At 40.5% G+C, this 24,370-nt stretch overlaps 1 protein-coding gene across 3 annotated transcripts in view; it reads right to left on the bottom strand.

The window, feature by feature from the left end:
* Window positions 1-485: 485 nt before the first annotated feature.
* Window positions 486-24,370, bottom strand: part of plcb3 (phospholipase C, beta 3 (phosphatidylinositol-specific)) — a 57,048-nt gene continuing 33,163 nt past the window's right edge. For 2 of the 3 annotated variants that reach the window (XM_040012216.1, XM_040012218.1), the window contains exons 3-34: window positions 23,221-23,289; window positions 21,995-22,132; window positions 21,593-21,672; window positions 21,449-21,502; window positions 21,159-21,231; window positions 19,777-19,877; window positions 19,512-19,678; window positions 18,940-19,086; window positions 18,691-18,848; window positions 18,402-18,484; window positions 18,047-18,131; window positions 15,368-15,515; window positions 15,116-15,214; window positions 14,960-15,033; window positions 14,778-14,874; window positions 14,486-14,570; window positions 13,804-13,928; window positions 11,395-11,549; window positions 11,148-11,309; window positions 10,959-11,058; window positions 10,713-10,817; window positions 9,747-9,850; window positions 9,514-9,649; window positions 9,033-9,074; window positions 8,776-8,885; window positions 8,570-8,670; window positions 8,245-8,401; window positions 7,443-7,519; window positions 6,766-6,855; window positions 6,609-6,666; window positions 6,344-6,430; window positions 486-5,892 (exon numbers count right to left, since the gene is read on the bottom strand). In XM_040012216.1, the coding sequence (XP_039868150.1) occupies window positions 5,581-5,892; window positions 6,344-6,430; window positions 6,609-6,666; window positions 6,766-6,855; window positions 7,443-7,519; window positions 8,245-8,401; window positions 8,570-8,670; window positions 8,776-8,885; window positions 9,033-9,074; window positions 9,514-9,649; window positions 9,747-9,850; window positions 10,713-10,817; window positions 10,959-11,058; window positions 11,148-11,309; window positions 11,395-11,549; window positions 13,804-13,928; window positions 14,486-14,570; window positions 14,778-14,874; window positions 14,960-15,033; window positions 15,116-15,214; window positions 15,368-15,515; window positions 18,047-18,131; window positions 18,402-18,484; window positions 18,691-18,848; window positions 18,940-19,086; window positions 19,512-19,678; window positions 19,777-19,877; window positions 21,159-21,231; window positions 21,449-21,502; window positions 21,593-21,672; window positions 21,995-22,132; window positions 23,221-23,289 (3,579 nt within the window). In that variant the 3' untranslated portion in view covers window positions 486-5,580. The remainder of the gene's footprint in view (window positions 5,893-6,343; window positions 6,431-6,608; window positions 6,667-6,765; window positions 6,856-7,442; window positions 7,520-8,244; window positions 8,402-8,569; window positions 8,671-8,775; window positions 8,886-9,032; window positions 9,075-9,513; window positions 9,650-9,746; window positions 9,851-10,712; window positions 10,818-10,958; window positions 11,059-11,147; window positions 11,310-11,394; window positions 11,550-13,803; window positions 13,929-14,485; window positions 14,571-14,777; window positions 14,875-14,959; window positions 15,034-15,115; window positions 15,215-15,367; window positions 15,516-18,046; window positions 18,132-18,401; window positions 18,485-18,690; window positions 18,849-18,939; window positions 19,087-19,511; window positions 19,679-19,776; window positions 19,878-21,158; window positions 21,232-21,448; window positions 21,503-21,592; window positions 21,673-21,994; window positions 22,133-23,220; window positions 23,290-24,370) is intronic. The other variant, XM_040012217.1, reaches the window with a different exon arrangement.

The raw sequence follows: 24,370 nt of genomic DNA, 5'->3' as shown, positions 1-24,370 counted from the left end.
GTCATCCTTTCCAGGTTACGTTGCCTTACTTTCTAATGTTAGCAAGGCTAAGTTCCAGCCACACTGTGATCCTGGTTGGATAGGTGGTTAAAAAGACTTGAATAGATGGATAGATTATATTAAAATCAAGCACAACAGTTTGTTTAGTACTACAGCACTTGAGGAAGTTTCTCTTGGCAATTCAGTATCTCTACTTGCTGTAAATAGTCTGAATTCAAGAGGGTGTGAAGGCAATGCTCTGCCTCAGTCATATTCAATTAACTCAAAACCCATTACACAAGTAAAGGTGTTAAATAATAGACACTTTTCATTACAAATGAATGGAAGGTACTGTATGTGCCTCAAAATCCTGGGGGAAAAAACTACATTAATGTCAAATTAACCAACAGCAGAAAGGAAGATGTTGCAGACTTGTTGGTGATGGTGAACAATTACCATCCATCGCAAAAACCAACTAAATGAATCAGGAAAGGTTACAGCCCATCAATGGAGGTTAGACATTTATTATTCAATGCTCAGTCTTATATCAGTTATGAACGAACAATATAGCATTACATCCAGATCATTGTATAGTATTCCCTTTATATCTCACAGTCATACACTACATACACAGTGTGAACAAGACTGGCTACACATCTTGTCTAATATATCACATGCTGTCTGTCACTAACTGATGTGTACAAACACAGCTGCAGTTTTTGATTAAACTGGTTCAAAAGTAAAAGATGGTCTCATTACTGGGTGAAACTGGAGGCAAGGAAATGGGGCACTGAGGCAAAAGGAATTGAAGAGGGAGGGAGGACAGAACAGCCAAAAGCTGTAGGGCCGGCCTGAGGGAGCAGAGTCACACCAACTGTCTGCTAAGAACAAAGTTGAGCAGTGTTTGTGCATGATGCTAAAGTGAACAGTGTCCAGCGTTATGCTAATGTGTTTGTGTCAGAACACAGTAGTGTGCAGGTCTGTTTGAACAAAAACAAAAGGTTACAGCTCAAAGCTGACATGAAAAGAAAAAAAAAAAACCAAAAAAAAAAAAACCCAGGGGCTCTATGCCTTTGGGAAGGAAACTAGCTAACGGCATTAGCACACAGACTGGCCTGACTGACTGTGTGCCAAAGCAGCATAATGATGCACTCGACTAAAACAGTGTCACAGTAAAGAATTAAAGATCCTGATTGAGGAAATAGTTATAATTTAAAAGACTTCTTTAGAGTTTTAACAACCGTGTAAAAAATCTGACCACCGTATTAACTCTAGTAGCCCGTTGACTAGCAAAGATGCTAATTCTTTAGCATTCAAATTTAGTATTAAACCAATATAATTTAAAGTCGGATCAAAATAAAATGTCAAATCTAGATGTCAGACTGTAATCAGCAGAGCAATACTTTGGACTAAATGCAAATATTAGCATGCTAACAGCGGATTTCATCATAGAAATTCTATATGATCGTCAACATTTGTGAACCTGCTATAAACACAAGGTTCAACTGGGCCATATACTGCGTCATATATTCCCATTTAGGCATCTACTCAAACTTGAAGAACTGGAAAAATGTTAGCTGTTGGACCTAGACACCGTTAAGAAAATTATAAAATTAACACAGATTTTTATAATTTCTTGATTGACTATTGTACGGATCTGATTTTTTATTTATTTTTTTAAATAGACTATGCAAATACATTTATTTTTCACTTGCTACCCTTTACATGCCAAACTATCAAAATATAATTATTTCACTGCCTTACTGGTGGTTGTTGCCAGGCCGGTGGTGTTTTTTCAAATTCTTCATTCCATCTTTAGGGGTGAATCAAATTTCACGAACGATACAAATTTTTCAAAGTTACATATGGGCGACATATGTTGACACCTAAACACACACATGGACAATTTAACATTGCACTTGCAGGGGATGAAAAATACGGAAATCAAAAGAATTGGGATTTATAATAAAATGTTAATAATCTCAGTGTGTGACGATGCTCGTGCAAAGACTGGCCCACTCATGAAGGAAGAGATACATCCTATAATCGTTATATTAAGAAGACTGGACTCCTCCTCTTTTCCCCCTAGCCTCAGAAGGTGATCCCACCCATATACTTAAAATAAATTAATATTAAGCTGACATCTGTAAACGGTTTTAAAATTTTTGTCTTAGCTCATCTATAAAGACACTGTACATCATCTGTAAAGCCATTGACAACATGAATTTCTACAGTAGAGTAAGAGTCCACATATCAAAAGCTTTGCACAAAAAGAAAAAACGAATTTGAAATACTGTAGCCTACTTATTCACTTGCATACACAGATACATTTCCTGCGAACAGCAGAGAAAAGAGTTGCATTATTAAATTGGAGTTCCACATGGAAATCTCAGATCTGCTTAGAAATGTCACTTCTGGCAAGCGGTGCATGACTTGTGTTTGATTTCTCACTAAAATTTTAAAATCTAAAAACTCATTTAGGATGCGATGACATTTTCCATCCAAAACCCAAAAGAACAGTACAAAATAAATCCAAGCTCAAAGTGCAGAGGAAAACCTTTCTTGTACACAAAATAAACAACAGCTGATACGTTACACAAAAAGTAAAATCCTTAGAAAGTAGTTGCATTGATGTCGGCGTCACAGGAACTAAAGGTTTTTATATACACGTAAAATAGAGTAAAAGTGCATTTAAACATAAAGAGATGAAAAATGGGATGTACGTTTCTCCTCAAAAACAGGAATGGAAAAACCTCGAGTACCCAATAGTCATGACTTTACGATGTTCAAGGACATTAGATAGTGTTAACTGGATATGGAATGTGTTTGACTTTTGTTTCTCAGTGCTTTTTTCCTCTTTGCTCCTCCCTCAGCCCCAATAAGCTGAGGCAGATGGCTAGCCTCAGTGGGCGTAGTCAAGCCAGAGGTCATTTCCTGTTAAAAGGGGGTTTTTCCTTGCCACTGTTGCCAAGTGCTTAACTTTGTTTTTTTTCCCCTTTAAAATATTATAGAGTTTCGATCTTACTATGTAAAGTGCCCTGAGATGACTTGTGCTGTGATTTGGCACTATAAAAAGTATTGAATTAAATCGCTTGGACTAAGCTGACCTTTAAAACAGACGACCTGCGAGGAGTATGTTGATATTTTTGGCAAGTAAAATTATTTGAGACTGGTGAGTTTCACCTCTGAGACCAACGTTGGAAATAAAGGCTCAAATCTATAACACACTACACAAATAAGCATGCACATGTAGGTCTACTCTGTGGAGCATGGCACAGAAAATCATCAGAGCCTGTCGCGGCTATCCTACTGTTGACCTATATGAAAAACCAACCAAACAAAACTGTTATTAGTTTCAGAGATTTCCTTTTTGAGAACAAAGAACAGCGCCATTAAATCGTCAGGTATATTAAAATGCCAAAAAAAAATAACACACATACTGAGTCTGTGATGGGGGACTTGATATGAAGGGTTTCATTTTTCAGCAGCCTGAATAGACACAGTCTTTCATCAATAAAGACTTGAATCACAATAAAAGACAAAAAGTTGTATAAAATTCAGTTTCAAAAGATGACAGTTTACATGATGTGTGTGAAGGGGGCAATCAGACAGACAATACAGGCAGCCAGTGCTCATCGAAGGATGGACGCAGGAGAGGACAAGACAGGACTCCCAAAACGTCATCCAATAGTTATTTTCTTTGAGAAAACATTTAAATGAAACCCACGTTTCTCTTCTCAGCCGTCTTTGACCTCTCTCACCTCCATCTTTCATCAGCACTTGTGGTCAGTAGTAAAATTCACATACAGCTAAATACCTACACAGTACACACAAACAAAGTACCATCGTTTCCCCCTTCGATGAGGACGAGAAAAGAAAACAAAGACCGCTGCTGTTAAACTGACAAAAAAGTAAAGAGGAAAAAAATCAAAAGCAAAAAACAAAATATATACAGCCAAACAGGGAGCTCTGCTAGAGACAGAAACTGATATTTAACTTAAATGTACCATTCAGTTTGTACATCACAATGCCACACACCATTTTTGGCTATCCAATACAGTGAACGAACTGTGTGGGAAGGGCATATTTAAGCTAACATAAAATTTACATGTACCTTATGTCCATTTAAAAAAAAAAAAAAATGGAAACATGCAAGTGGTATTTTTGAGGCTTTAGTGAAGTTCAAGCAGCATTAAATAATTAATACCACGCTAATAGAAAGCCTTAATTTAAAAAAAGAAGAAAAATGAGTGCATTTTTACATTAAGACGTCATAGTGCCGCTCTGTGTCATCATCAGACTGTCGTCTACAGTAGTGACACTACTTTAGCTTTTGATGTCTTTCTCCAGTCAAACTAACTGCACCAACAGAAGTGCATACACACCAACTCTCCCCATTTAGTAGGAAGTATTACTGTCCCCACAAGCAGATGCCTCATCAACAGATTAAGTTCTGGCCACACACACATACACACTCGAATTCCCTTGAGTGTCGTAATCTCTGATATTTGGAAAAAATTATTTTGATTTGTCCCTATTGTGCGTTAAATACGCATCTATGTGGAGCAGATTGGATGGGATGAGGATTTTAGAGACTTTGGGTTTCTGAACCAATAAACTGTGTATGTGTGTCGAGAGAAATGCCCACATGTTTTAGAAAGCGAGTGTTGCGTCACCAAAACCCCTCATAATTTGTAGCCAGATGGATGTGCGCTCATGCCCCCTTCCTCCTCTGCCCCTTCCTCATTGGCTGCAATTTCATGGAGGGTTAAAGGGCAGAGGCTTCATCCCCACCGATGACGCGGCAAATCCAGGTGTGCATGTGCAGGCGTGTGTGTTGGGGTACAGTCTAATAGGATTATCAGGCTGCATGCACAGACAGCTCAAATCACCAATTTAAAAAAAATAAAATGGATATGGCTGTAGCACCACCTGCTGGTCAGCTGCTGTCATTACAGCTAAAAGTTCAGCTGTAATGGAATTTTAAAATCACCCTTTTCCCGTTTTATGTGTCCTGATACTCACATGCTCACATCTGGGATGCATTTTTCTAACCTCATAACAACTGGGAAAAATAAAAATCTCCTTTGGCTGTTTCCTTTCCCTGTCTTTCTCAAGGAGATAAAGCTGTGACGAAATAAAGCTGATCAAATTTGTAGTGAGAAGTACCCCTTTACCATTACTCTCAGCAGCTGGGAGCTACTTATGTGGTTTATAATTATGCTCCCCCCTCTGCACAGGTTAAAGCTTTCCAGAAACGTCCACAAAAGAGGTTAAAGCCATTATAAGCCTGGAGAAAAGATGACTGACCACACAAAACAATAGGAATGACGGGGGGGCGACATTAAAAGCAAGACAAGAAAAGAACAATGAAACAAAACAGCTCTGGTTACGATTCTTATGAATTATTCCAACATAATCCACAATGAGTTTTCTGACAAAAACGGCCAAAATAAAAAATAATATAGCTCTGTAGACAAGACCAAAAAAGGTCGGGATTAAAAAGAAAGAATAAAATTAGTAAATATTCTACATCATTACTATCCCACATTACAATCACTATAGACCCCTGTTGTATATTCCTTTGAACGAGTAAAAGTTTTAATTGAACGACATTTCTGCGTCTGACAAGACGGGCGTGGTGGACGAGGAAGTGGAATCGGCCAGAGAGACGGTGCTATTGTCCCGGCTCCTGTGCAAAGTGCTCCGACTGGGCGTTGACGAGTTAGAGGGCGTGGAGCAGTTGGAGGGCGGGCCCGAGCCTGTACTGGGACTGCTATGATTGGACAAGGCGGAGAACAGCGCGTTCTTTTGGAGATTTTTGTTTTGCAGCTCGAGCTGTAGGTGCTGGCAGATCTCCTCGGGAAGGCGGTGATACTCCTCTTCCAGTTTCCGATCCAACTGAGACTTAAGCTGCAGACGACACAGAGGCAAAAATATTAACACATTTTCATTTCAGCTACAACAGGAAATGACTGGAATAAAGAAACTGACTGTATATAAAAGATAGCTGTAAACATCGTATCTATTTGAAATCAGACATTAAAAAAAAAGTATTCGCTGAAGGTGGAAGCAGCCTCATTATTCACATTGACTTCTAAACAGCTGATCTCCTATTTGCAACCAGTGGTGCCGCCCCCTACTGGTCATTAGAAACAATGCAGGCTTAAAGAGCTTCCGCACTGGTTTCATTTTTGTGATCCTAAAGTGAGAGTTTAAAAATAAACCCCTGGGCTTATCTTTGTCATTTTTTTTATTTCTATTTATAGAGATGCCAGCATTGTTGCTACATGTATTTCTAACTTTGGACAAGTTGGTGATTTTTGGCAGATCAAACTTTTTTAGTCTCGCTTCTTTTGCTCACCTGTGGAAGCTCCTCATCTATGCGTTGTAGGACGTCCCGATGCCTCTGCAGCAGCTTGTCGTCTCTCCTGGTCTGCGCTTCCTCCAGCTGGGATACAGAAAGGAAAAAGAAAAGGGGGAAAATGTTGAATTAAAAAACAAAACAAAAACAAAGACAGAGGAAGTGCTTTGAAGTTGATATCAATAATAGAAATATGAGCTATAAACAAGAAAAATGGACTGCTGGTGATAAAAGATGAAGTGTGTGTGCTAGGGCGAGTACTTACCCCACGGATTAAAGAGACAGAATCTTGAATGTGTTTCCTGTTGATCTCATTCAGTTCCCTAAAGAGAAAAATATAAGGATGAAAAGAAGAGTGAGGAATTCAATTCTTTAAGATAAGGCTGACTTTTTCTTTACTAATGCTTAAAAAAAATTATTACGATTCAGCCTTGTCTTTTTCACGGTTCTTGGCTTCACTGATGCTGTTTAGTCGTTTCCTGTCCAGGATCTTCTGGAGTTCTTTCTTCTCCCTGCAGACACAGTGACACACAGATAGTAGGTCCAGACAAGGACTATCAAATCAATCTTGCAGATAAAAATGAAATATACCATAGTAGCTAAAAGGAGATTGTCATCCCCCAAACATCTAATACAAATTCTTTCTGACTCAGCTTTTTCCATTTGATCATTCATGTTAAATTATAATAACATAATAAAAACAAAACAAAAACTAGAAATAAATCTAAAAAAGGAGTGTTCTCTTTTTTTGGTTTCAGTAAGATGTCTGGCTGCTGCATTTTACACTTTGTTGACTCAAACAAGTGTATTATAAAAAATTGGTGCAGAGGTTTTTACAATATTGGTGCTCAGCTGTGGTGTTTTCAGTTCGATAGACACATATGACCCATAAGTCATATTTAGCTGCTGTGGCATCCAGCATTTAATATCCATTTAATAGTCCTTTAATGTACTGATTTCAGGAACGTTGGTGGGATTTTAAAACATTTAAAAAGACATACATCTTCGTCTGTAAAGCAGTGAACATTCACACTATGCCTGCATGATTGACACGTGCAACATCCCCCCCCCCCCCAGTGGTAGAAATGGACTGACTTACTTCTCGCATAGTTCCTTGACCTTTTTCACCTGAGCTGCTTGGCATTCGCTGGCAATCTCCTTCAACTTCTGGTGGGCCTAGAAACACAGCCCAGAAAAGACGACCTGTTAGCAAATCACTGCACTTTTTACAACATTGCTTCAAATCACTGACATTTGTTTATGCACAGCTCTATTAAGGTAACACCACAACATTTCAACCAGGTTGAGGTCTGGACTTTGATTGGAGCATTGTGACACAACTACTCAGGCACTCTGTTGTAGGTTGTCTGCTGTGCTTGAGCTCAATGACCCTGTTTCGTGACCCAGTTTCAGCTAAGCTTTAGCTTTTGGACAGATGTCCTCACTTTTGTCTCTAGAATACTTTGGTGTACAAAGGAGTTCATGGTTAGCTCAGTGACTGCAAGGTACCCAGGTCCTATTGCTGCAAAGCAAACCCAAATCATCACACCTCCACCACCATGCTGGGTGTGAGTCATAAACTTTAACATTTAACACGCTAACTGAGGTCTGCAGAGCCTGAGATGAAGTTTTGGCAGTTTCTCTGAGCATTCCACGGTTTGAAGATCGTGGCATTGTGTTAACACACACGAGAATGCTCCAGCACAGAAAACTGACAAAACATTCGCTTTTCTGGAGGTTTTCACAATACCTGATGATAAATAATCAAGTGCGCTTGATTAGCAGCCTGGCATGTGCTTACCAATTACAATTACCCTTTTAAATCTTATGGAAGTACTAGTAGTTCACAGCACTGTACATGCAAGAGCTGTGTGTGTGTGCGTTTATGAGAGAGAGATTACCTCTTGCAGGTGTGTTTTTTGCTTCTCTCTTTCGATTGCAAAAAGCTCTTCACGTAGTTTTAGGAGTTGCTGCATGTGAATCTCTTTCAGCTGATTCTTCTGCTTCTCCAGATCATCCAAGGCAGCCAACTCGCTCTGCACCAGTTCCTGGGACTCACTGAGGTACAATTTCAGGTAAGCAATTTCAGTATCTCCTTAACACATTTCATTAGCATTCTTTTGAAAAACTATTCTCCATCACTGGTTCCTTTTTTCATATTTTAGGATTTTTCCCCCCCAACATCAGGGAAAAAACTGCCCAGTTACCCCCCATGTCCATCCTTACCTTTTCTTGAAACTGCGTTTGAGTTGTTTCTCAATCTGGCTGCGTTTCCTTTGGGTGTCAGACTGAAGCTGGGTTTTCTGGTCCTTACTTAGATTAGACACCTACACAAACCACAAAAACCAATTTATTTTTGCAGCACAAAGGCAACAAGCAACAAACTGATACTTCAATTACTAGTTTCGATAATTAAATCCGTCTGTGCGTACCTTCTTCAGATGTTTCTTGCGCAGCTCTTTGAGTTCTTTTCTTTGTTTTTTAAGGAGCTTTTCATAATGTTTATTCTGCTGCAGCTCCTCTACAGACTGAACCTTGACATCTGACAAACACACAAACCAGCGTAAATATTGCTGTAAACTTGTCATTTCCATCTTGGCCAGCCTGACCACAAAATAATTTTTGCACACTTAGCTGTGTGTGAGATTTCTGTGAAATGAGTGAAATGAATAAGCTGGGATGACCTTACCTGTTAGGACAGTACCTATGAGGTCCTCCTTCTGAGATTGTACTACGCACAAAGAGAAATAAACACAAGAGGAGACACACACACAGGGCGCATGAAATGGATGATGGACGAATGACTCAGAATGCAAATAAACAGAACTTGATGCCACTGCTAGAAAAAAAGGACTGTAAAAGTCTTATTTTGAAAAGCCCGACGCTTTAACTTGTGAAAAACTGACATAGCGGACGTGGATGAATTACACACACAGTGAAAGTAGGTCATTTCACAGCTTTATCAAAGACACATATGTGAACATATTTCGTTAGGTAATTTCAACATATAATAGAGTCTTGGACCAAGACTGCACAGTGCTAATACACAGCAATACAGTTTCAAGATATCACAATTTCTATTACGCTATAGATGCAACTATAACAAGCAAACACATGTGCAGGCCTGTAGAATCTATACACTTAATCATTTAGACAAGGTTTGTGGCTACCTGGTGCAGGTAACTTGATGACATCAGGGGGATCTTCCTTTGGGGGGGGATGGGGTGTTGGGGAAGGGGAGGGGATTCCAAATCCTGGACTGACTTCTCTCTTGTTCTCTCCTTCTTTGGGCTGGTTGGTGAGAGGCTGGGTGAAAATGACATGTAATGAATTAAAACCTACAATAAAAGTGTACAGGCGAAAGCAAAAGTAGAGTGTGGGGGAACTAATGTGATCAACATACCTGTCTCACCTCACTGTTGTCTTCTAAGAGACTAGCTAGCTGTGTCTCTCTCTTGTGCTTCTCACTGATATGCTTAATAGGGTTGGTGAGAGCTTCTGCATACTCTGAAGACACACACAGATATCCATGAAACAATATACAGGTTAGTGTAACTTATAGTGCTGTAAACATGGCTGACAAAATAATAATATGAGAATAGTTTTCATTTTTAGGGTAGATTCATTTTTTAAAGTCTGTTTGTGGGAGTCATGCTAGCCTTTGCCCTCCATTTTGCCATGCTAAGCTAGGCTAGCTGGTTGCTAACTTTGATACCGCTCATGTCTGTAGAGTAAACAGTTTAATTTCAGGAAAACAGTAAATAAGTGAATTTCAAAACTAACCTTAAACCATTAAAATTGTTCCTTTAAAACATGTTGCTATGTATATCATATCATAACAACTAGCCAACAAACAGAGAAGACAAACATGTTAGCTAAAAGTTAGCTAAAGGTAACAATTTCAATTTCTACTTTGTTTTTTTTAGCTAAAAAGGTATGAGACTTAGATAAGTAAGTATTTCCACAAAAAGTTATTGCTCAACAGATACAATACATATAAAGAAAATGAAAGTAATTAAAAAATAATAATTTAAAAAATCCAGATCTAAACACTGAAGCATGGCTTGACCAAATAATAAAACACCTTCATATGCAAGTGGGCTAGAGACAAAACTATACACAAACATGTGCTGGCTAGTGTCATCTTCAGGGTGGTCAGGTGACCACACAGCTAAATCTGCTACTAATTATTGTTTAAAAGTTGCTTCTTTAAAAGTGTTATCTATAAGCTAGGTCGAGGATATATTGGGCAAACGTTGCTGAATGCAAGAAGAAAAGAGAAATGCCTCAAAGGTTTGTGGATGTAGTTTATTTTTAGCCTGTTTGTGTGACATATTAATCCAGAGTGATGCTTGCATGGTGTCATTACCCTGGTGTTCATTAGGGATGTAGTCCTGAGCTTCAGTATAAACCAGAAGTGACGGCAGCATAAGCGGCTGGTTTAGCTCATTCTTCAGGTTGATGTAATGGTAGCCTAGAAGGAGGAAGAAATAAATAACTGACGTTAGTACAGATGGTAAAAGACCATGTACGATGTTCCCACTGAGTGCAAATAAAGTATCAGTGATGGCCTCTGATAGTGACTGTTTGATGCCAAGAGTGTTTATTTCCTTACCCGGCCTAATAGCCGAAACAGGGAGAATCCGGTGTCCAATGAACTTGCCGTTTTCCTCAAACACAGCTATTCTCAGAGAGGCCAGTGTAGGGAGGACCACCTGGAGAGTGTTGACACCACGAGAGAAGTTTAGAGAGCAAGAGATAAAGGTTTAAAAGATATGCGAACCCTGCTCTGTTCGTCTGTTACCTTGTTAAAGACAAACATTTCATCATCCCACACAGGGTCCAGCGAGTTCCCATTAGATGTTTTGGTTCTGTACTTCCTTTTTGTGTCAGCTGGAAGTCCAAAAATGTCCACTTCCACATACACACCAACCTTCTTATCTGTCAGGAACTGGCCTGAGATCACCTGGTAGATGTTGGGTTACAAATTTGTCATTTTTTCACTCACGGGAGCAACGAAATTGCAAATACTGAACTCAGATATGTCTTACTTTAATTTTGACCGTGTTAGCGACTATGCCGTCTACTATGTTTTCTGTGAAAGGGTCAAAGTGTTTGTCTGTCCTTCTCATGAACTCTGGCTTCAACAGGTAACCGCTCAGGCCATTATACTCAAACACACCCATGTTCAGCTGCATAGGAAGGTCTAAGAGTAAGGAAGAACAAAACAGAGCAGATATTGGTATCAACCAGCATCAGAATTCCAACCTTTAATTGACTAAAGACTTTGAAAGACAACCAAATTAAAACAACTTTACAAATACATAAACCACAGTAATGATAAATGCATATTATTCATAGCTATTAATAATTGTTAGAGCGTTTAGATGGTGCCACCAGGTGTTTGCAGAGTTTATTTAGCATCTTTTCACTCAAAGCTTAATTTTAGGCCGGTTGAATTTGTCACCATTAAGGCCAGCAAAAAATAGGTTGCCCATACTCAGGTGCCAGTTCAATCCAAGCAAACACTACGATGGAGTGGCTTCAGCCTGTGCTGGGGGACAATGTTTGTATGGCATGAAGATTTGTTGTCCACTCTGAGTCCCATTGCATGTAAAGCATGTACAGGGTGGACCATTTATATGGATACACCGTAATAACATGGGAATGGTTGGTGATGTTAAAGTCCTGTTTGTGGCACATTAGTATATGTGAGGGGGCAAACTCCTCAAGATGGTTGGTGACCATGGTGGCCATCTTGGATACAACTTTTGTTTTTTCAATAGGAAGAGGGCCATGTGACACATCAAACTTATTGGTCACAAGAAAAACAATGGTGTTCTTGGTTTCAACGTAACTTTATTCTTTCATGAGTTATTTACAAGTTTCTCTTAGTTCACAGCCATTGACATGTTGAAGAGGTTAACATGTGAGGAGCGGATCAAAATTGTGCCGATATCTGGTGAACGCAGTAACCGGGTCATTGCAGCAGATTTCAATGCAAGACACCCTACGACACCACCCATCTCCCACGCTACAGTCAGCAAACTGCTTGCTAAGTTTCGTGAAACTGGTTCAGTGTTGGATTTGCCAAAATGTGGACGCAAGAAAACTGTCACTAATGAAGAAACATCAGTGGCTGTCCTACCTTCATTCAGCAAGAGCCCACTGGAGAGTAGCATTAGTCGAACATCCCTTCGGCAGATATTAGCTACTCACAAATGGCACCCTTACAAACTCCAGCTACTGCAGCATCTCAACGAGGATGACCCAGATCGGTGCACAGAATTTGCAGAATGGGCAAAACAAAGATTGGAACAGGACCCTCAGTTCACGCAGAAGATTTTGTTCAGTGATGAGGCAAACTTTTATGTGAATGGTGAAGTTAACAAACAAAACCACCGCTATTGGTCTGACACTAACTCACATTGGATGGACCCCTCCAAGACTGTTGGAACAACAAAAGTGATGGTTTGGTGTGGTATATGGGGTACAACGATAGTGGGTCCATTCTTCATCAATGGAAACCTCAAGGCCACTGGATATTTGAAATTGCTACATGATGATGTGTTTCCCTCTTTATGCACTGAAGCTGGCACGTTCCCTGAGTTTTTCCAGCAAGATGGTGCACTACCACATTATGGGTGCCAGGTCCGAGCATTCCTAGATGAACAGTTTCCTGGAAAGTGGATTGGTCGTCATGGGCCAGTTGAACGGCCCCCAAGGTCTCCCGATCTGACCCCCTTAGACTTTTATCTTTGGGGTCATCTGAAGGCAATTGTCTATGGTGTGAAGATACGAGATGTGCAGCACCTGAAACTACGGATACTGGATGCCTGTGCTGGCATTTCTCCTGCAGTGTTGCTATCAGTGTGTGAAGAGTGGGAGAAGAGGGTTGCATTGACAATCCAACACAATGGGCAGCACATTGAACACATTTTATAAGTGGTCAGAAACTTGTAAATAACTCATGAAAGAATAAAGTTACGTTGAAACCAAGCACACCATTGTTTTTCTTGTGACATTACCAATAAGTGTGATGTGTCACATGGCCCTCTTCCTATTGAAAAAAAACAAAAGTTGTATCCAAGATGGCCGACTTCTAAATGGCCACCATGGTCACCAACCATCTTGAGGAGTTTGCCCCCTCACATATACTAATGTGCCACAAACAGGACTTTAATATCACCAACCATTCCCATTTTATTACGGTGTATCCATATAAATGGCCCACCCTGTATAAAAGTAGCTCCATGTAGAATGAGGATAGTTTGAAGTTATAGGACATCATCAATATTTTTTGGGTTAGGGTTTGAATACTTGAGTCTTTTTGGTGTTCCAAGTTAGTCCCAATTTGTTCCATGATGTGAATGCAAAGGGTTTGCCGTCTTACAGTTTAGGCTTAACTTTTAAACACATTCAGTTTCTTTATATCCAAGACTAAAAGTAGCACAACTTACCAAGTGTCTGGAAGTTTAGCGCCACCATCTGGCATCCGACGTTCCAGAAAAGCTGAGGCATGTAGTTGGAGCTGTCTACTCTCGTTCCTTTAGGATAGATTCGGCTCAGCTGGTTCTTATTGTACCTGGAGGAGTCCTGCTAAGGATTAACACTGTATACAGAGGTAGAGTGTTGCACATGTGCAGAAACTATTTATTTATTACACACTGTAAACTGCACCAGAAAAAAAGAGTCACTGGTGTTTGGTCTAAGGTCGAGATCAAAACCAGATGAGACATTTTCCTCCATCAATAATGTCAAAAACTGTTGAGAAGGACTGACAGCACAGCTGATATTTAGAGAAACACAGTTGTTTGGTTGATTTTCTACAGTCAGATGAGAAAACTGATACTACTTTCAATGTCCGCTAAAACTGAGGCTACAGTCTGATGGGCGGTTAACTTGAAGCACGAAGATTAGAAATGAGGGAGAAAAGTTAGCCCGCCTAACTACACAGACAGGAAAGTATGCCTACCAGTGGTTTTTGTGCGTTTAATCTTTATTCCTAAGATTTGAGAAAGTCAGTACACCCAGTAAATAATAATTCAGCAAGTAAATTCTCATGAAACCATAAATTGTACTTTTTAAACCTTGCCCAAATACTCCTTTTTACCACTTTTAAACTTAAGCTTGCAAGGATACTCAACAAACTCTATAGGGAAGCTCTTCAGGGCATCCATGCCTTTGGTTTCAACAAACGATGACATCTCAAAGAACCTCTTCCTCTCTGTTGAAAGAAATGAGAAGCAAAGGGGGAAAAAAAACAAGTCAGAATAACCTGTGACAAGATGATGCTACCTGTGAGTGAGTCTGTTTGGCTAATGAGCTACACCATAAACACGGCTGCTCCTCTCACTCGCAGTTTTTGCCTGATAAAGTGAATGCATCCTTCCTTTTCCGTTAAGCACGCACACGCACTCACACACACACTTACTAGCTGCCCATTCGAAGGTCTTAAATTTGACGGGTTCAATGTAGTTGACGAGATTTGACATCTCCTCCGTGGCGTTCGCCTCGCTGCTGGCGGTACCCTGCGGGAGGCAGATACCACTAATCCATAAAGCAGCCTAATACCAGCCAGTCAAACAATCCATCAGTCCTCTTGCTGGCACCTACCTCGTCGGAGTTTGGCTTTTTCAGCTCTGCCACCGACTCGTCCTCCTCCTCCTCCTCGCTTTCTCCTTCACCTCCTGGTAGGGTGTGATTAGAAAAAGTAACTTTACATAAGACAACTTCTACAATGTGCTGGGATCCTTTGTTTCTTCAACCCACCAATGGACTTCCGAGGCTCGGAGTCTTTCACCATCCTTTCAGCCAGCTTTTCCTCTCCATTGGACAGGAGTTGGCTTCCCTCTTCTGTCAGAGGGCAGTCTACACACGCAACAGCAAACTATCAGCTTAACAGGAATTCTTTTGATCGTCTACATCAACTTCGTTTTCAGTTACAATCATTTACCACATTACAAAGGCTAAGTTGATGTTATTATCCCAGCAGGGGAGAACGGGTGGTTGCCTGCACTTTACCGTTGTGAGGCGAAGACTGCTCCCCTGGCTCTTTGCGCCTTATGCTGCCACTCTCAGAGGGTCGGTGATGGTGATGTTTCTTCTTGTTTTTGATAAGAATCTTCCCCATCAATTCCTGCGGCGAAGGCAGCAGCTGACCTTCGCTCAGCTAAAATCACAAGGATAACACCATGCTGTCAGAGGGAGGAGAATAATGTAGTCGCATTGACGACCTTCTTGATATTTAAATATAACGAGAAGAGGTATTTTAGAACTACACATATTTGACCAGAAAATACGATTTTTGTGCTCCTTTTCTGCAAGTTTTGCCCTTTTTCTTTATCTTATTATATCGTTTTGGTTTTTGCTTTTCTTGCAAGCTATTCTACTTTACTTCGAGCTGTTCTACGGTTAACGTTATAGGTGATGTAACACAGTAATTTTCTAGCTTTGGGGATAAATAAAGCATCTTTTCTTATCTTTACTTAACTGAATGAGCTGAGCAATAAAAAGAAGCACATGTGCCTTTATCTGAGATGAATAATGAGTCTGCGCTAAAAGAAGCAAAGCAAACAAGGTCACAGTTTTCAACAGTTTGGTAATGTTAAACTGGCCTCTATGACTCTTGAAACTAGAAATGCAGAAGCTAAAATAAGTGTTGAAACTCCTCCAATTTTCTAAGTAAATATATCTCTAAAGGTGCTATTGACGTGAAATTCTCACCAGATGTCAGCAAGTGATCCAAGTGTTGAACGCGCTTACTGAAATGTATTTAATACTGAGCAAAAGCCTCCTGTATGGAGAAACTAGTCGCATGCTTTGCTAAGGTGTGATTTTGGCCCATTCATCCACACAAACACTCTTCAAATCCTGATTTTTTAAATTTGATCCGGGTCAGGTGATTGGCCGGGCCGTTCTAGCAGCTTTATTTTCTTTCTCTGAAACAAATTAAGTTTCTTTGGTTGTGTGTTTGGGATCATTGTCTTGCCGCAACATCAATCCTCATTTCATCATCATCATCATCATCCTAGCAGATGGCAGCAGATTCTTAATCAAGAATGTCTTGGTACATTTTCCATTCACCCATCCTTCCTTGTTAGCTTCCTTTTATCTGAAGCTTGCCAGTGCTGCTTGCTAGAACAGCCACACCACACCGTGATGTTCACATCTCCAAACTTCACTCTTAGTGTGGTGTTTACGGGGTGAAATGCAGTCCCTTTGACCTCCAGACATGGTGTGACTTATTGCATCCAAACGGTTCAATTTTGGTCTCATCTGACAAGACTATAGACTCCCAGTATTTCACAGGCTTGTCTAAATGTTGTTCAGCAAACTTTAAACATGCTTCTTCAGCCTTGTATGATGAGCGTGCATACAGGGCATGGCGGTTGACTGCATTATTTATGGTTTTCTTTGAAACAATGGTGCCTGCTGACTGCAGGTCTTTCTGTAGATCTTGTGGGGACCACCTGGTCGTTGCTGGTTTATGGTGAAATGATGTCATTTCCACTTCTGGATTATGGCCTCAACAGTGCTCGCTTGAACCTTCAATAGTTCAATAGTTCAACTTCAAATTGTTCTGTAACCAGAGCCATTAGTATGTTTTGCAACAATAAGGGTTGTGAGAGAGCTCATTGGCTTTACCCATGATGAGATGTTTCTACCTTGGCAATTACATTTTTTTATAGGCCGTCGGTTGGGACTGAACCAGCTGATACTTCTTGTTCGTTTGTTTGTGCGTTGTGAAACCAAAAGCCAAGCATGACGGGTCAGGTCACAAGCTGATCGGCATAAGGAGTGCAATCGTGTTTGATGGTTTGTAAGTTGAGTAACACCGTGACAGACGAGTAAAAAGATATTAGTGTCTTAATAACTTGCCTTGAGGAACAGCAAATGTAATCATTAAAACTAAAAAAAAAACAAAACTTCAAAGTTGTTATATAAATAAAAAGGGACAAATTGTATATTTTTAGAGAAACAGAGAAACTCAGAAAGAGAGAGGAAGAGTGATCATCCAAAACTAGACTGAAAAAACCAAACACATGACCTAAACCCCCCACGCATTCACACTACTGAATGTGGAACTACATGAGGGTGCTGCTAATTATCATTTAAAAACTCATTGTAGCTGTGGAAAAACATCAAAAGCCAACTTCTAGCCTATAGCACCATCAAGTGCAGTATATACCAAGATGATGCTCTATCCTTTTTGCTGATTTGCTTTTATCTGAACCCCCTCGCTGAGCTGATTATAAAACAAGTACATGGCTAAAGATTCAAATCTAGGCTGATCATTGGCTACCTGGTATAAATGGAGGTCTTCAAGTCATACACTAGAGCTATGTTCAGGTTCGTGGGATGTTACCTTTCATTATAAACCCCATTAAAAAGGCTGAGTACACATGAAACAGCTAGAAGCCTGTTATCTGTCTTTGCTAATACACTGTTCACTGAGTGCAGGGTTTAGAAACTTTGGGTTCTATCTGGGTGAACGGGGGGGGAAAAAGCTTCAAGTTTTTCAGCCCAGCAGTGACCCGATCTGTTCAGACATCTGGAGTCATTTGGACTTTTACACTTTTAAGATAAGATAAAACTTTATTAATCCCTCGGGTGGGTTCCTCTGGGAAATTCGGTACTTTTACAAGTGTGGCAGCAGCAAATTGAGGGAAAAGCTCAGCATCCACATCAGAGATGACTTACTGGATATTTCTCCAATGGCTCGATGAGCAGCGCATCTCCAAAGATTGTCCTGCAGTACTCTGCCATCTTAGCCTGCTGCTTTGCTCTGAAAGGACAGAGGAAATGGTTGGTTGGTTGGTTTAGTGTCCTAAAAATCATTAACCCAATAAACCCTTCATTGGTTTAGGAATGTTTTGCACTCTGAACACTGCACATGTTACAGAGCGAGCATTTCCTTCAAAGGATTGGATTTGCATCTGGTCTGGTATTAAATAACCTGAACTCAAGCGTGCTGTGCTTATCCCTAATGCAAAGAGTCTGCAGAAGACCAAATCATCTGAATACTCCTGACAAAACACACAGACGTGCAACTTACGAATCTACGTGGTTTTCAAAGGACAGGATGACGGGGTATGGCGAGGTCTTGAAAGCACTCTCTGCTATGGCTTCAATCACTTCCTGCAGTCAAGACAAGAATGATAAAAACTCAAAACTGGACACAATCCCTCAGCACAGGTTTTGTTTGTTGAAAATTACTCCACATTAAATTTTTTACAAGAGTAAAAAATGACACAAAACTGCAACTGATCAAGCTGATCAAGAGGAAAACAAAAACTTCAAAGAGAGCAGAATTGTGCCTGTGACATTTCTGCAGCAGCTCCCACCTTAAAGGGGATCTCAGTGGTCATGGTGAACCCGTGGGTGATGTAGGGTTCTTCATCTTGTGGTCGGCCCTTCCAGCAGTCCAGCTCAATACAGCGACAACCGGTGAGCAGCACCTGCCTATACATCTCCACCGAAGAATTCCCGGTCAGCTGGCCCACTAAGATACGAGAAGAGCTATGGGTTCAGAACCAAAAAGCGCCCAGCAAATGAACAATCATGCTTGCATGCATGCCGTTTACATGTCACACCTGTGAGGTACGTGTTGTGTGACGAGTTGATAAAGTAGTGAGAGAGCGGTTGGTTCATGTCGTCGATGATGTCCAGCCTCTCTGGAGGTACGATGGTGTTTTCCTCTCCCCCCAGATACCGACTGAATGCCTGCAAACTGATTTGGTCTGCAAGAAAGAACGCGATGACAGTGTTTCAAAACAGCCGGAAACATCCCAACAGATCAAAGACTGCTGTTCTTAGGAGAGGCATCAACAGGCGCAGAGGGCAGCCAGATGTGATCGCTGCAGCAGGACAGCCAATCATCTCGCAGATCGCGGACTAACATAGTTATGGCTGTGCCGCTAATTTGTTCACAGGTTTATTAATATAATAACACAGATAAAGAACAGCCTTAGTACTTGAACAAAGTTTTTTGGCCTGCTATTGCTTCATCAGGGTCATCAAGAACTATAGTGCATACAGCACTTTAAATAACATGCGTGTTTGAGGAGAAAGACATGAAATTGTAATAGGTCAGTTTTAAAAACAACCAATCACATCCACCGATTCAGCTCTGAATGAAAGCCTGATGCCACAGAGAGTTACAGACCTCTCTCCAGCTGACTGGTGTTGGTCTCGTATTTCTCCATGATCTGTCGGACTTGGTCTCTTTTCAGTGGGGGGTAGAGCACCTCGTTTAGTCTGGAGTCTCTCTGCCTGCGGTTGATGAAGTCCATTAGCTGGTCCAAAGAGATGAACGGCTTCCTCTTGGAGCCACTGGAGCAGAGACAAAATAAGAGTCCGAGTGTATAACATGTACGCAAGAGTTTTACTAGAAATCCTAAGACTATAGCTAGAGCATCCTTAAAGCGCACCTTTCCTCAAAGATGCTCTGGATCTCAGGTCGAAGACATAAGTTGTCGAGAAGCTTCTGGAAGGCGTCCCAGGTGATATCATCTGGCTTTATTCCCTCTGACTGAAGCAAAAAGACAGATTTGATTTTATAAACAGGCTCTGCCTGAAGCACACACATTGATAAGTTAATAAACAACAGACAGCATCACATTACACTGCTATGTGCTGTTGTCTAGAGAGAATATTAACAGGCTTTTATAAGCTGCATTGCTCTGAGTACCCAGCAGGAGGCTCCAGAGTACAGCAATCTACAGAGAAATGCTGACAGCACATTTTGCACAATCTGGTATCTCTTCAAGAAAAAAAAAAAGTCTTGTGACTTCAAACTGATTTTAGGAAACATTGCACTGACTCATCAAAAAAAATTTTTAAAAAATAAATAAATAAAAAACTAATTTTACCTCAAACCCACAGGGCTGAGGTACTGTACACAGCAGATACAAGCAAAGATTAGCAGAAAGTTGTTTTAGAAAGAGTCTTAGTAGAAAGCATGTTACCATGATTAACATTTTAACCGCAGGCACACTGTCGAGAAAACAAGATTCATGGCAATCTTTAGTTTGCTGTGTAAATTGGTTTATTTCCATTGTTGCTAAAATGAACTTCAAGAGGTTTTTATTGGGTGTGAAAGAAAGTACTGTAAGAGAAAGAGTTGCACTTTGTGTAATAATTAAAAAGTTTAGCAAAACACTACGAGCAAGTTGCAGTAATCAAAGCTAGTCAGTTAGCTAGCTATACCATGTTTAGCTAGCTATATGTAGTAGCTGAAGCAGCCAGTTTACCTGTTCATTTATTAGTTCACCTGTATTTTCAGTGCTTTCACCACATTATTAAACCGTTTCATCAATTTGTATTTTAGTATGCAGTTATTTTATGTACAACAAAGGATTTACATTTGTATGTTAGCTTGCTAGGTGGTTTTTAAACTCAGGGTAACATGTGGCTACAGATAAAAGCTAGAAATGTTAGAAGCTGTGTTTAAAAACTGTGAGGCCAATATTATTTGAATACAAACATGCCTCTAAGAGCAGCATGTTAACTGTTGTGTAAGAGTACAGGCAGCAGCTAGCCTCTCTCTGTAACAAAATCCACAAACAAGCATTTCACGTGTTATGTCTTGTCCTGCAACCCACTGAAATCTTACTATTTTCTGTTATTGCTACTCTTCCACGGGCCTGCCAACTTTTGTTGCCTTCCTTGCACTGCAAAGACACACCAAGAACACAACTATATGCAACGCCTCCGCAGTTCAGTTCATTTCAGCCATTCTCGATGCATACACCAGTTCACCAAACCCATATGTCGACTATCCATGTGATCAGTGATTTTATTGAGTGATTACCTTGTTATTAATGAGGCCACACTGCTCCAGAGCTGTCTCCACTCTCTTTTTATCAGAAAACATCTTGATGACACTAAAAGACAAAGTACAAAATCACATTCAGATCAAATGTTTACAGTGACGCGTACAAGCAAAAAAGAGTTAGAAACCTAAGAAGTGATTGTAAACATAAAAAAAAATCAGAGTCACTATAAAAGAGCCGAGAGAGAAAGTGGAAGAGAGACAAAGAAGAGGAAAAGAAAGAAGAAGTGAGGAGCAGTTTAAAAGTGGTTGGCGAGGGTGGTACTCACTTCTTCACTGGAATCTTCCCTTCCTGGTTCACTTGAAGCTTTAACTTCGTGTACCTGACAAAGACAAAGAACAGTCAAGTATGAGTATTTTTTAATCATCGAAAATTCGCAGCATTGTAGGACGACACGCACACAAACTCTTACGCTTTGTAAAGAAAGGTGTTCCGCGATACATTCTGGGAAAGTATGTTTGTGGACAAAGCGAACAGCTCATCTGTCCAAATCTGGAAACACACACACAGACATGAAAGGATAAAAGACGGTTGTTTGACTGTTCACCTCATGTTAAACCTTGGTGAAACAGTTACTATATACAGTGTAGCAGACACACACAGGAATTAATCTCTGTTTTTAGCTATTTAACATACGCACACCTTTATGTCAAAGTAAAGTAAGCAATAAGCTCAAGGCTTGAGGGAATAAAGTCAGCTGCACAGGTAGGAGTGCAGTGGGGGACATGAGGATGGAGAAGAGGAAAAGAAAAGGAGGAAATACATTAAACTATAAATTATTTGGACAGTTAAGCTAGTTAAGAATCGTGGTTACCTTCGCTACATCCTCTTGCATGGCCTGGAAGTTGAGGAAAGAAACGTTGACCAGGTCATTGCCATAGACGACGGTTAACAGCTTCCCTTCTCCGTTCACCTCCTTAGTAAGGCCCAGCACTTCTTTCACCTTTGCGTCCTGGCACACAAAGATATTTATGCTTTTTCAGGATGTTTCATTACACGGACACGATCTAGCAAATTCAACAACGATCTGAACACTGAGCAGACAGATAAAACTCGTCCGTGTCTCCATCTCCTGAGGATATTAAATGTGATGCATGCGGTGTAGCGCCCTGATCTAATTAACCAAACGACTCTTTCCTCCTTTTTAGCCCACCCCTGTGTTCCCTCCACCAACTCTCTCTAACACTCAATGGCTTTCTGTCAATTATAGATCACTCTTGTGACATCATGTCTCTCTTTCATTCAGTTAAATACATTAGCCAGGAGCACTCTTTATAGACTGTTTATAGGGAATATAGTGCTAAAGAAACACGCAAAATGCTCAAAGACGGCGTCCATACTACCAATGTTCACATATCAACATGTGAAAATACAGAATCTGTAGGTAAGGGGCACAAATTCGAGCAGGATTTGGTTGGAAGCAGGTAAATACTTCACATGGAGACCAAATCAGGAAGTCTCACCCCAGATTGTAAATCTCAAAGGTGTCGTACAGTCGCTGACGGTTTCCTAGATTCACAGATGCTAACATGAGAGAGGAAGTGCAACCATGAATTATGAGAAGGCTCTTTAATAACAGAGATATCATCCACTGATTATAGCAGGTTTAGTCAATATTTTTAATGCACTTTTCATACTATAACCACGGTATGACATAAAAAATAAGACTTTATCTTACCATTTCAAGAACTATTTGTAATAAACACTTTAACGTGCAGAATGAACTCGCCACACATCTGTGTTTGAATTGTTTACCACTAATACGCGCCCATATTTCACACTCTGCCTTGGTCAGATCTAGGCTCTTACACAGTGACTTCCTCACTAACAGTCGCTGGTTATATCACTTCCTGTCTGATAGTCCATCTGTCATCAGCCTCATTAGCACTCCGTCACCTTTGCACCATCAGCTGAGAGAGGAAACGCACATGAATCGTTTGGCGACAGTCACATTTGAGCATCACGTTTGTAGTCAGGGGACAAAGTAACAGCTTCTCCCCCCTCTTTTCTCCCACACAGGCATAAACAAATATTACCAACCTTTGGCTGTTTGGCATACTTTCCCGTTCTGGTGTCCCTGATGTAACTGATGTCCAAAATCTCGACATCCTACAGGAGAGAGGAATATCAAAAGATTTGTGTTATCACACACACTCAGTGAAAGCGTGTGAGAGCAGGACAACTAATCTTTATCGGTCAGCCTATTAAACGGGTGGGGAAAGAGGAAATTGTGAGATGTAAGTTCATCTGTTTCTACACAGTGTCATGCACACATATCATATTGTTTCCCTGACTCTGAGGGCTTCTGATGTGATACATGATTATAAATCAGGAAATACTTGATGGACTCATAGAAATAAATAGAGGAAAAACAGATCTAATACACAGGATCCATGCAGCAGAAATAAAAGCCCTTACACTCTCTGTGCAGAGAGCTGGACTGATTAAAATAAAGTGCATCCATTTATCAAAGAGAAATTTGGGTGAAATGATCACATGTGTTTCTGGTGGTTCTGAATCTATTTTTATTAGTTATTAGGAGGTTTTGGGTTTTTTTGGATTATCAAAATCTCGATTGGAAAACGTGCTTTAACCAATAACGGTGGCCGAGCCTCCTTACGCACCACCGCTCTCGTGTCACATACGGGTTTTAAACATATTATTTACTGCTGTTAGCAGTTTATGTAAGACGCACAGCGAACAGAAATGCTGATAGAGCAAAAGTCTGCTGCTCTTGCATGGAGCAGTGTGGGAGAAAGAGAAAAAACTTGAATAAAAGCCTGTGCAAGAAATTAATTCCTCAGGCAAAAAGCTCATGCGCCGTCTACCTCGTTCCATTAAAACCTCTTTTATTTATCTTTCATCAGACTCCACCGCTTCTCTAGACACAAGCAGTGACATATGAATTGTGCGGGTGACGGAAGACAGAAAATGGCAAGGGACTCTGCACACACACAGGGAGGACAGATCTTTGGAGAACATTTGCATGTTTGATGCTGCGGCACAAATATATACACACATGAACGCATGCACGCACATGCAAACGAGTGAAAAACAGAGACAGAAACGAGTGAAAAAGAGGTACTCTGTAATAGCGACTGGCAACAATTACACCCTTAACTTAGCCTCGAGGTGATGAGGGGAGACAAAAATGGAAGGGTCTGACAGGAGGAGGGGAGCGTGGTCGTAA

This window comes from Simochromis diagramma, unplaced genomic scaffold (assembly GCF_900408965.1).
Source record: "Simochromis diagramma unplaced genomic scaffold, fSimDia1.1 OVJJ01000604.1, whole genome shotgun sequence".
Classification (NCBI taxonomy): Eukaryota; Metazoa; Chordata; class Actinopteri; order Cichliformes; family Cichlidae; genus Simochromis; species Simochromis diagramma.
Note: the sequence above shows the minus strand (reverse complement) of the source record. Positions and strands in the feature narration are given on the sequence as shown.